This window comes from Corvus cornix, chromosome 6 (assembly GCF_000738735.6).
Source record: "Corvus cornix cornix isolate S_Up_H32 chromosome 6, ASM73873v5, whole genome shotgun sequence".
Taxonomy (NCBI): domain Eukaryota; kingdom Metazoa; phylum Chordata; class Aves; order Passeriformes; family Corvidae; genus Corvus; species Corvus cornix.
In genome coordinates, this window is record NC_046336.1 from 28903040 (window position 1) to 28915735 (window position 12696).

At 38.3% G+C, this 12696-nt stretch overlaps 1 protein-coding gene across 1 annotated transcript in view; it reads left to right on the forward strand.

Annotated features, from left to right (window-relative positions):
• BICC1 (BicC family RNA binding protein 1) overlaps positions 1-12696 on the forward strand; it is a 91722-nt gene that overhangs the window by 63300 nt on the left and 15726 nt on the right. Inside the window, exons 4-9 of the mRNA XM_039554054.1 lie at positions 5851-5930; positions 7089-7247; positions 8179-8232; positions 9048-9242; positions 10156-10407; positions 11688-11819. Of these exons, the coding sequence (XP_039409988.1) occupies positions 5851-5930; positions 7089-7247; positions 8179-8232; positions 9048-9242; positions 10156-10407; positions 11688-11819 (872 nt within the window). The remainder of the gene's footprint in view (positions 1-5850; positions 5931-7088; positions 7248-8178; positions 8233-9047; positions 9243-10155; positions 10408-11687; positions 11820-12696) is intronic.

The window sequence follows — 12696 nt, forward strand, 5'->3', positions numbered from 1 at the left end:
CCCTTCTCCCTTGAAACCCCATCACTTTTCTGTTTAAATTGCCATATGATCTGTTACCTCTTCCTTGTCTTCCCTCTTTGCTTATGCTTTAAGAGAAGTCTTTTCATTTCCTCTGTCACTGGTCCGAAATCCAGTCATCAATAGTTTATTTCTCCAAACATAATGTTGTACAGGTAATCTAATTTTTAAAGCTTATCTGATGTCTCTGGCTAATTTTCACTTAATTCTGGGCATTATGAACATGAATTTTCAGTGTTCTGCTGGGATGTTTTAAAGCTGCTAAGAGACCCAAATGTGGCATTCAGCTGTAATTGATGTACAAGGGCATCTCATTTCTTCTAATTTGTGAGTCTACATCAAACAGATATTTTAGTCTAAGAGCCCTTTTAAGTAGCCTGTTGCAGATACTGAAGTCTTCTTTTGAGCTACACTGAAATCTTTGAGAAGCAAGATTCTTTTCTCTGCTCTCCCAGATGTTGCACTGCATTCCTCAGTTTCTGTGTGAGTGAGGTCAGTGTGTTGCTCAGTCTGTGCTTCGTGAATATCTGTGTATGTCTGCCTGTGTGTATATATGTATATATTGTATTACTATAAATGGTGGAGAGGAGTGAGCAGGGGATTGCTGGCTTCACATCACACAGTTCTTACAGGGCAGGGTTGAAAAGCAGTGCTCTGGTAGTTAATGCCCCTCAGGTGACTGCATGGCAGCAACCAGAATGTAAAAGGAGTGAACAGTTGTGTGTGAACTGCCTTTCCTGGAGCTGTGTAGGAGCAGTGCAACAAGTATTTACTTTTTCTCAGCTTCCTTCTTGTGTTCTGAGCAGAAATCCTTGTAAAGATGGAGTTAGATGCCAGTAAGGGGGGAAAGTTAAGAGTGAGAAAATGCTGAGAAGACAGAGTCTTTCAAATGTGTGCACACATATAGGCAGTGGCTTTAGCTCTTCCCAGGGACATTTCATAATCAGTTGTTTGTCCACAACAAACAGATGCCCCAGAATGCCCAGAGCCTCAGGATATGTCTCCTCTGAAGACACTGTTAATTGCTTGCAGCCCACATTGAGTTTTATGATGCTCCGGGTAGCCTTTTGATCGTGCCCAAGTAGCTGGGTGAAATCTTGTTCAGAGACAATAAATCTGCAGTCTAATTTCAACTAAAAAAGAAGAAAAAAGACAAGCCCCAAACAAAAAAACCACATGTTGTTATTGAGTGATATCTGAGGATACTCAGGAGTCTGCAGTAGGAAATGGCTCATTGCTTTCTGCCTTAACACATGAGTAGTTTTTTCTTCTGTGGTTTAGACACCAGGAAGAGAAGTGAGTGCCCTGAGTTGTGTTGGAGAGAGGGCGAGGATTCTTTTAAGCTGGTAAGCCAACAGCACCAAGTGCCCAAGTGAGGAATTTACTTGATTATTCAGTCGAGCTCCTTTGCATGTGCCCTTACTCCTGAGCATTTACTGCCTGCTTTTAGCCTTGATGTTGCTTTTCCACAGCAATAGTCTGAGCCTATTTCAAGTCTGTCTTGACTGTTACCAATCATCTACTTTGGTGAGTGAATATCCACTCCTAAAACTGCACACAGTATTTCCTAATTTAAGAACATTAAATAAATTGTTTCAATTCAATTATCCTTTTTTCCATATTATAGGAAGCCTTACTTGACCTTTTTTGCTTAAATTTGCTTGTTTTATAGGTCTGTGTTTCTTCATCTTGTTGTAGGGCAAACAATGTACTTGCCCTTTCAGATGAGAACATACCAACTTCTGCCTGTTAATTTGGGTTTTTTTCTTTTTATTTTAACTTCTCACATGACTTGGTGTGTTTTGCTGGTACTTTTGGGTCAGACACTTCCATAACTTGTCCCTTAAAAATGCTGGGTCTCTTGTCTTTTTGTTTGAATGGCTCAAGTTCAGTAATACTCTTGGGCTATTCAGATTTTAATCAGCCACTCATTAGGAATGACTGTCATCTGCCCTGGTGTTGCCCAGTTGTCTGGCTATTTTTAGGGTAGTGGTATTTGTGTTGCTTAAGTCAAGGCTGTTCATCCTGTAAACAAGCTGGATGCATAGCTGTGGTCTGAAGAGCTCCCCCAGATATTAAATGTACATTGGACTGCAGGAGAGGCCTACACAGTTAAATGGCTTAATTATTTGAAATATTTCTTGCCTGGCAAGAGTTGGTGTAGATGCATTTGCACTGGCACAGACATATTTTTGCTTGGAGGAATTTTATTTTGTTTGCTGAAGTGTGACACACAATAGCAGCAATAGAGCTGGAGGCTTGCTGGTATAGCTGTGGACAAAGACTGAGGAGGTGAAACTCTGCCAAAGTGTGGAGTGAGGAATTTGAGGATAGGAGCAATAAAAGACCACTTGAAGGCAGGAGTCTGGCAAAATGAAGACTGTTGAGAAAAATTTCCAGCAGTGTCTGTTGTGTAACTTCAGCTTTCTATTCTGTGTAAATATTCCTCCGTTCTCGAGAAGGACAGGGAAAAGCCTGTTGAAATTAAATTTTTCTTTTCCATTCCTAAGAAAAATATACTGCCCTTCAAAATGGATGGAAGAGGTGGTTCACTATACAATGGCATTTTTAATAGTTTGCAAGACACTAATCATGTTGTTTCTTAAGAGTTAAAAACCTTTTCCAGGGTCTGACACTACACTTTATTTAAAGTGTTAAAGCCTTGTATGCTTCTAGCACACAGACCTCTTCTGAAGCCTTTGTTCTGTGTTTGCAAATAGTTTGCAGAGCTGGGGTGTCTCGTGTCTTTATTTATGGTAGGCACCTGTTCTTTGCTCTCTCTCTGGTTTTACATGAAATATACTTCCAGTTGTATTCAGGAGCTTAAAAAAAAGTGTGATTCCTTCCCCCCAGCCCCCCCCCCCCCCCCCAGTAAGAACAGGTATCAAACTTAGGTGTTCCTTAGGGATGAGGAATGACATAGCATCACCTGGAAAAAAGTGGCATTGTTGTGGCCCCAGCTGGTGCAGGTGCTGTGGCCACGTGGATCAGTGTAGATCACGGCTGGAGTGCCAGTTCGTGCTTCTCTGCACCGTCAGTACTGGACACGCATCACAACTTGTTACAGTTCTGTGCCTGACAGTCCTCTTCACACTTCTGAGTGTGCCAGCAATATTTCTGGGGGCTTTGACAGTGCATTGCTGCCCTCACACCTGTAGGTATTTCAAATATTAAATGTAGAGCTTTATCCAACAAGGAATCTTGTCTTAGTACTAAGACAAAGTAGGATTTTTTTTTTCTAAATTAAATGTAACTGTTAATCTGTGGAATCAGCTGCAAAGCAAACAAGCTATTTGTTTCCACAGCTATATTAAGAAATTTAGTTTCTGTAATACACAGAAAATCAGGTTATTATGATCTAATTGTGTCTCTCAATTTTTAATTGATCCCTGACATGATCTGTTTGTTGATTGTTATTTGTGTACTTCTGAGTTTCCCAGCAGATCATACGTAGTTTCCAAGTGCTTTGAACTCATGCAAGTCCAGTTCAAATACTTCAAAATCTTTTAGTTACAAGTAACTGTTTTCAGGCAAAGTTTGATGAGGTTGTGTTTAAATAGTGTTTCACTGAAGGAAAGAGTGAACAGCTCTCAATGGAAAAATTTCTTTAACTTAAACTGACCTGCTTCATTTACATTTCCAACCACTGTGTCCTTGGGAAGAAGTCAAGTAAGGAAAGGGTACTTAAGATCAATTTTGAAAGATTTGGTAGCATATTTTAGAATTATCACCGGCATCAGTGGATTCTTTCTTGCTTTGTGTGTTCTTCTTTGGCTTTGTTTTTAAAGTGAGCAACTGAGTTTTTTCATCTAAAAAGAATAAACAATAAGTGTAGAAATACAGGATGTTTGGCTGAAGCTGTCACTATCAACAGAAAAGAGATGTCCAACTGAGATGAGAAATGGAAAAAACGGGTGTTCTGAAATGTATTTTCACCCATGGGTGAGCAAATAGTATTATGGAATGATAGTAATCTCCTTTGGTACTAAGAGGATGCCAGGCTTGATTTCAGGTAATTTTCCTACGTATAATCAAATGTGTATTTAAATAGAATGTTTGTGGATACATGAAAAGCAGCTCCACAGTGGTGGTGGTGGTCTGGCCTTGTGTTTTTCCTGGTTGCATCTAAAGAGCACTTGGAGCACACACAGTGTGCTAGAATCTGCTGCTGGGAATTTCTGACGGCGACATCCACTTCAAATATCGTTCACAGCTTAAATGCATTAGAACCACATGGCTTCCTGACAACTTAAAAAAGAAAAGAAAATTTGCCCTTAAGACTATTTTGTTGGGTTTTTGTTTTACTTTGCTCCATTGTGAAAGGCTGAAGCAGCAGATTTTTGAAGCTTCTGTAGATTCTATGTGCGTACGATGTTTTTGTGACTACAGTTTTTCCATTTTGAAAAATAAAATATTTCTGTTTCTCGGAACTCAAAATGCTGCATTTTTCTTGACTTTCATGAAACTTGGCAGTGAATCCTCTGTTCCTTGAGTGTTTCTTTATCCCCAGCTGAATGTGCTCAGAACTTCTCAGTGGTAAAGACCAGAGGCTTATTTTTACTGTTGGAATGAAAAGAGTATCCAGGCATGACTTCGAGTTTCAATTTTCAGCTGAATAGTACAGGTTTACAACCTAAAGTTGTATTATTCAATATTTCTTTACTAGGGAAGTGATTTCAATCACTTGAGATGATGGGAAAGGCAGATACATTGCATTACAGCTGTTTTCTCCTACCACTGAGAATATATTTACTTTTATATTCCCTAAGATGTATGTATTTGTCTAGCATAATGAATTACATTAATTCAAGAGTGAGAAGAGGGTTGAGAGTTTCTTTTTGAGAGCAGTCCATTGCATCACAGGAGAAAAGATCACTGCAATAGGGCAGATGACTCAAGAGCAGGGGAAAGAGGCATCACCTGCAATATCGTACCCTTGTTTCTACTAATAATAAATATGGGTGGTAGTTGGGCATTTCTTTGTTTGTTTTAATTGAACTTATATTTAATGTTTTGACAGTGATTTTGCACTGTGGCACTTCGTGCTCCTGGACACCAGATGGTGCTGCTAAACTGGCTGATGTGTGATTTTCACACTTGGAATAATTGATACTTGATTTAGTTCCAGAGTTGGGTCTGTACTTTCTGGCCAGGTGTATATTATGGGATCAGAACTGCACCTGGTAGCTCAGCCCAACACCTTATGTTGTTTAAGGGAAATGGTCTGAAAATTATCATGTGGGCTATAGAATCAAAATTTTAGATCTCACTGGTCAAAACCCACCATCAGCTGGTGTTCCTGCTAATTTCTGTACTTTACACTTCAGCGATTTGTTTTATTAAAGTCTTATTTAAATTTCATTTGATAACAGCAATCAGAAGACTTTAGGTGGAGACACCTTTAATGCCAGGTTAGAACTGCAAAGGATATTTCTAGAGACTAATTAAATATAATGAAGTGATGATGAGGGAGAGTTTGAGTTTGGTGGGCTGCCAAAAAGCTTTGAGCTGTCCGCTGTTACTTTTTGTTTGAGAAGACCTTAGCTGCATAATTTATTGCAGACAGTGTTTATGGTACTGTGATATACATTTGGGTTTGGATTTCTATTTATTTTAAGTTGGTACTCGTGTTTACTAAATTCATCTGGTAATCCTAATTGTGGGGCTGAAGGGATGGAATAAGACATTTGGTCTTCAGCTGAATCCCAAAGGCTGTGGTGGTACAGTTTATCGGTGGGTTATAAATAAGGGGCTCAAATTGATTTGAGCGGTGAGGAAATTTTTTTATAGCTATTTTACTGTATTTTTCTTACAAGTTTATTTCTTTTATAGATCCCCATATTAAAGTTTCTGGGAAAAAAGAAAATGTTAAAGAAGCAAAAGAGAAAATCATGTCTGTCTTGGACACAAAAGTAAGAGAATTTTCTTAGAATGACACCTTAGCCCCTAATTTTGTGGTGACATTGATCTCTTTAATAGGCACATTTCAAGAGAAGGTATTTATGGACGCTCTGAAGCAAAGTCTCCAATATATGCCTTGCAGATGTTGATATTGGTGCATACCCACATATTTAAACATTTTGCAAGAAAAGGCTTGCTTAAAGCAGCTTTTCCAGATCTGAATTATATAGAAATAATATTTCCAGCCATATGGCTAAAAGCATAAGTGGCTTGTTCATTGAATTGAGGTTTTTCTTTAAAATCTGAAATACAGCTTCACTGCAAGCAGTAGATTATGCAACCACGTCAGAGAACCTAAAATTTTGTTCCTCTTTGAAATTCAATTTTAGGAGCATTTATGCAGTTTAAAGTTTAACTGTTGCCTAATTCTTACACTCTGAAACATCAGGACCAGAATTTCTAAAACATCTAGATTTTTGGCATGGGGTCCCTTCTGTTCATCAGAAATTATTTTAATTCATCAGCAGCCCTTTTGGGGCAGTGTGTATGGCTCCTGTGTAGTTGTATGACACCCTCCTGGTTCTCTGAGCAGATTGCCGAAGGGAACGCTCAAGTGATAAGCACCACTTGTTGAACAACTTTTAACAACATTATTATGGGCTGTTAAAAATAGAGCTTTTAAGAATAGCTGTAGGCAGTGTTTGTGTATTTTAAAAATTCATGTACCAAAAAAATTTAAGGAAGAAAAAACACCGTTACTTGGTCCCATGGCTTTGATTTGCAAAGTCTTCATAATGTGATCTTTTCAGATCAAACAGGGGTGCGTGGCTTCAGTTGAAAGAACACTGAATTAAAAGAAATTAGAATAAATTGCAAAAAGGCACTTAAGTCACTGTTGATGAAAGTTTGGGGGTATTTTAAATGGCTCAGACATTTTTTGAAGATGCATCTTTTGGGGTATTTGTTGTTTCCTCACTAGAAAGGAAACAAGACCAAATTAACATCCAACTGATTAATATTAAAAACATCCTTGAGCAGAAGTTAAGCAATGGCAAAAATACTTCGGAAATACAGTTTTGAGTGTCAGTCTTGAAGTTACATTACTCTTAAAAACTTAAATACTCGGGTTCTGCTGTGACCAAGTCTAACCGTGGGTGCTTGATTTCCAGAGCAATCGGGTAACCTTGAAGATGGATGTTTCACATACAGAACATTCTCATGTGATAGGTAAAGGTGGCAATAATATTAAAAAAGTGATGGAGGAAACGGGATGCCATATCCATTTTCCAGACTCAAATAGGAACAATCAAGCAGAGAAAAGCAACCAAGTAAGTGTTGTTTAGTACTGAGCTCATTTATATCGCAATTCCTGAGAGTATAAAACATTTCTAAACTTCTCTCATCAATTTGGGTTTTTTGAGGATGGTGTGTTCATGTTCAGGGAAATAGATTTTTGGTATTTACTCAGTGTGGAAAGCACAGAGCTTCCTAAGTGAGCAAATCTTTAAAAACAGATGGAAACAATTTGTGATGGCTCATGAATCATTTTAATTTTTTTAAGCTAGAATTACTCTGCACATACGGAAGTCAACAACTTAGTGTGAATGGTAGGGAAGTGGTAGGAAAAAATCTGCTTTTGTAATTTTTTTTTTTCCTGTTCAACACATGACTTATTCAGCATATTGATTGATTTTTTTGGTGCTTTTTGCTTATGGTGTAACTTAGTTGAAGACTAAACTTAGCAGACAGCCAGCAGAAATGAATGTCCTATTGTAAGAGTTCAGCTTCATTGGAGTAAGTCATTGAGCCTGAATTGTACATCTTTCCTGCTGCTAATGTTGGTGGAATGTTTACTTTCAAGTCTCTCGTCCTTGTACTTAGAATTCCCTCTTGTGCATCCTAATGGCTGCTGAGCAAAATAGAGTAATTTCAAAACATTCAAGAAAACCTACAGTTGTTGAATATTAGCATTTGAACATATATATACAGTAGTAATTCCATTATTTGACCTAAACCACTGTATTGTTTGATGTATCCTTTTTTTCTAGTTGCTTAAACATATGTAACCTAGATGCTGTAACATGCAGAGATTATTTTTTTAATACTGGTTATAGTTCTCAGGTGCTGCCAGGTGTGAAATAAGTATTGATTTTTTTTTTTAGATTTTTTTTTTTTAAGGAGAGCACAGCTATCTGAATAACTTTTCCATGCCTCATTTGAAAATATGATGCAATATTTTCTATATTCTTGCTCTTCCAGGTGTCTATTGCAGGACAGCCAGCTGGAGTGGAGTCTGCAAGAGTCAGAATTCGGGTAATGCTCTAGCTCTTTGTAGTGTCCACTTGAAAACATCTGACAGGGAAAAAATGCATAGTTTGGGGAACCCTAGGGTTGTCTGCCTCTGTGTAGTGACAGCAGAAATGTAGGAACAAATGTGAGTATCCATATGAGAAACATGCCCAGGGTATTATAACAGTGATTCACATTCTGGCCGAATTTTTAACTAGCCCAAGGTGGGTCTTGAACACGAAGTCTACACTCTAAGCAAGATGTAAATTAATTCCATACTGTGTAGAAAATTACATCTTAACTTACCCACCACAGATGGCCTGTGGAATCTCAGGCATCCTATGTGAATCTGTGACTTGGGAAAGGCAGTTTCAGCTTCTTACGTTTTAACCATTTTCATGTATAATTTGTGTAAATAATTCAGTGTCATTCTCCACATGTAGCTATTTTCTATCTTTTCCTTCTAGTTTCAACTCTTAAGTGTATTTTGGCATGGATAATGAAAAGTCAAATAAATTAGCAAAAGCTCACTGCAATTTTTTTAGCCAGACATGTCACACAACCTTGTTCCAAATGCTCCTGCTATTTTGGAGGAAAAAATCAACCAAACAAAATTCAAAAAAGCCTATGCAAAAAACCCCCACTCTAGTATCCCTGGAAAAAGAGGTGCTTTTTTCCAAGTGACAGTACGATATTTTTATCGATGAACTCTGGGCAGAGGATGTGTTATGTCAGTTTAATCATCACTGACCTGTACCTTATGACTGAGGAATAAAACTGTTGCATTTTTAGTGTGCATGGCTCTGGTTTTCAATATCTACTCTTCATTACTGTTGTAGGAGCTGCTTCCATTGGTACTCATGTTTGAATTGCCTATTGCTGGAATTCTCCAACCCATCCCAGATCCTAATTCTCCAACCATTCAGCACATATGTCAGACATACAACATTTCAGTTTCCTTCAAACAACGCTCTCGAATGTATGGTGCTACAGTCATTGTCAGAGGGTCACAAAACAACACTAGTGCTGTGAAGGTAATCTCTGCTCTTGAGTAGGTTTCTGAATGTCACATATTTATAATTTAGATGTCTAAGATGGTATATCCTGCCTCATCAGTACATGTTATTTTATAATCACTTGCAAACCCTGAGGGTTTGAATGTTTTCCTATATTAATTGATATAAATGAAGTGTAAAAATGCACAGAAAATAGTTTCAAGTTTGGGATTTAGCATTGTTTGTGGTAAGGTTTTCATCTGGTGCTCATCTCCTGTGCACTCTTTCAGGTTTCCAGCAATCCTGGAATATGTGCTGATCTTACCCATCTTTTAATTCAAAAACAACGCAAACAAAAACACTTCCCACCTCAAATTCTTCATGCTGAGTTCTTCTCATGCACACAAATAAATAACCTTAGAAGTTGCCCAATTAGTCAATAAAACTGCTCTTGCAAATCCAGCACTGGGAGATGTGAATTTGACAGCCAAGGCAAGGAACTGCCAGGAGCCTGTTCATCTTAATAAAGTATGAAAGTGTTCTTGTTAGGAACTGGCAGTATGAGAGATTGATCCAGTCCCAGATGGGTGTATTTGAAGCCAGTAAGAACATCTGAGCCCAACACTGAAAGGCCAAGTTTTGCAAGTGTACCTACCCAGATAAATCTCTGTTGACTGCAACTGCCTGTATGGTCCCTGTTGGGACCAAACCATGCAGCATTGTCTTACTGCCTTTTACAGAGTGGCAATTAAATGCTGCATTTGGCCATAAAATGGGAGTAGTGGGTAGAGTTTGGTGCATTTGTTACCTTTAACAAATCAATCCTGGTTTTAAACCCAACAATATTTTCTTTATCTTGCCTGTGGAGCGCATGACAAGCAAGGAAGCAACCAGAGATGTTGTTCTGTGTGCCTGTAAGCACTGTTTCACTGGTTTCTCCCATTCCCCCCAGGAAGGAACAGCCATGCTCCTGGAGCACCTGGCTGGGAGCCTGGCCTCTGCAATCCCTGTGAGCACACAGCTCGACATCGCAGCGCAGCATCATCTCTTTATGATGGGTCGAAACGGCAGCAACATCAAACATATCATGCAGAGGACTGGTGCTCAGATCCACTTCCCTGACCCCAGTAACCCACAGAAGAAATCCACTGTCTACCTCCAGGGCACAATTGAGTCTGTCTGTCTTGCCAGGCAATATCTCATGGTAAATACTTTCAGTGAAACTTGTGGGAAAAAATTGCCAGATCACGGAAAATATGCTCACTCTGCATCTATTTACAAGTCAAATGTAAATTAGCCACAGAGAGGAAGGATTGCTATTCACACTGCAAACAGCTCAGTTTTTGTCAGGGTTTTGTCAGTGTTTGTAGTTATTGAAAGTATTTGTAATCTCTGGTAACATGACTTGGAAAATAACCTTGGTAATATAAATGCCGCATAAGTGATTTAAATTTACAATAACAATATGCCTCTGAGTAGAGGCAGATTTCTGAAATGTTCTGTGGGTGTTGGGTGACAGGTTATGTTTTATTTTGCCAACCTGCCTTTTCTATGTTTGTCAGGTAAATAGGTTTCTTTTGAGGGGAAATGTCAGGAATTGCTTAGTTCCCATGTAGGCAAGTTTCCAATGAAATTGGGAAACCATAGGAAATAATTACTCATTCTGCAGTCTTACCTTCTTTATAATACCATAGTGACAATTCCATGAGGCCTTTTATAAAAATAGCTCTGGTGTTGAATGTCATTATTTGTAGAGGTTTTTGATATATTGATCTTTAAGCTTCACAGGAGCCTTTAGCCATTATTTTAGTACTAATGTATGTGCACATTTTTTGTACATGTGAATATTAATGGACAAAATGTGGGAGGACAGGACCATTCAGTTTTGGGGGGGTTTTATGCTAAAGCTTTAGTATTTTAAGTGTGTTACAGGTGTTATCCATATCCCTAGAAAATATTTATGTAGCTGATCTGGAATGGGGAAGAGAAAGGTAAAAGTTAAGACTTTGGCAATGGTAACTTAGAGATTTTGTAGAAGTATGTATCCTTATTTCAAATAGTTTGACGGGAGACTTTTAGTATGAGTGTCCTGCCATCAGTTCCTGACAAGACTTGGTTCTGGTTTAATAAGTAATCATGGTTTCTGAATTTGAATCTTCCAGGCACCCTCTAAGTCTGTATAAATAACTACTCAGGGTGCGTATGTGCAGACTGGAATGTCAAATATTCAGTAAAACATTTCACCCTTGTGCTCCCAAACTGTTTGTTTAGCATCCCAGGGCAGGAAGATACACCTGTATGCCTGCATACAAGGAAATAGCTTTCCCTAAAATTTCATCCTTGCTCTTTTTTCTGAACTTACAGAAATTTCCTTGCATCATGATGTGTAAATGTTACAATATCTACAGTTCAGTTTATTGCTAACATTTTCATGGGAAAATGGTCAGTTACAAGTGCTAGGATTTTTTGTGCCTTTCTTTTCAGGGTTGCCTTCCCCTCGTGCTCATGTTTGATATGAAGGAAGAAATTGAAGTAGAACCACAGTTTATAACACAGCTAATGGAGCAGTTAGATGTCTTCATAAGCATTAAGCCTAAGCCAAAGCAACCAAGCAAGGTTTGTACAAAGCTAATATTTTCCTTTTAGGCTTTCGTGGCAAAGTTTCAGAGCTGATGAGTTGATATTTGTGCTCTTCCTCCCCAGTTTAATGGATCATAAACTTGTGAAAGCCATATGTATTTAATGCTTGAAATATCAGTTTAAATGATCCAGCAGCTCTGCTCTAGGGTGTTTTGACTTTTATTAAATGCTTAATAATGAAGAAATTAGCTTTTGTATAGAATATACTGATAAAGGCAGTGGGAGGTGTTTATTGTAAAATACTCAGGCCAGTATGGATAGGGGACTCTTGTAGTCATCCATGTTGTATACAATGCCCAAGCAGGGAGAAGTTTTAAAATTTTAAATGATCGTTCCATTGTGTCAGTATGTGAGCTTCCCTGTGTAGGGATATATAAAATCAATACAAAGACACATCCTGTAGAGAATGTACAAGAAGCAATGGGGTTTTGTAATTTCATTTTCCAGGCACTTACTACTTTATTCTCAGACAGCTATGAATTTAGTAGGGGAATTTAATACAAACAACTAGGTTTTTTGTCCACTTCAAGCTACAAAGCTTGAAAAGAGAAGATAAGATATTAATTATTGATTCGGCTCTCTAGCTCTTGAGGTGCTTAACATTTGGTCTACCAAAAAGGACCAAGATATGATAGTAATTAATTTTCTTAGAGAGGTCTTCCATCATTCTCACTTCAAATCCTTATGAAATCACTAGTCTTACTGTCCTGAACTTCCTGAATTTGGATAGTTGCTACTGGATGTTAGCTCATGCTGTCTCACACTGCTGTGGTTGTGGTAGCCATGAAGGAGTATGAAGAACTATCTGTGTTAAGGAGAAGTGTTACTCACTGGTTTTCCTTTGTTGGTGTTG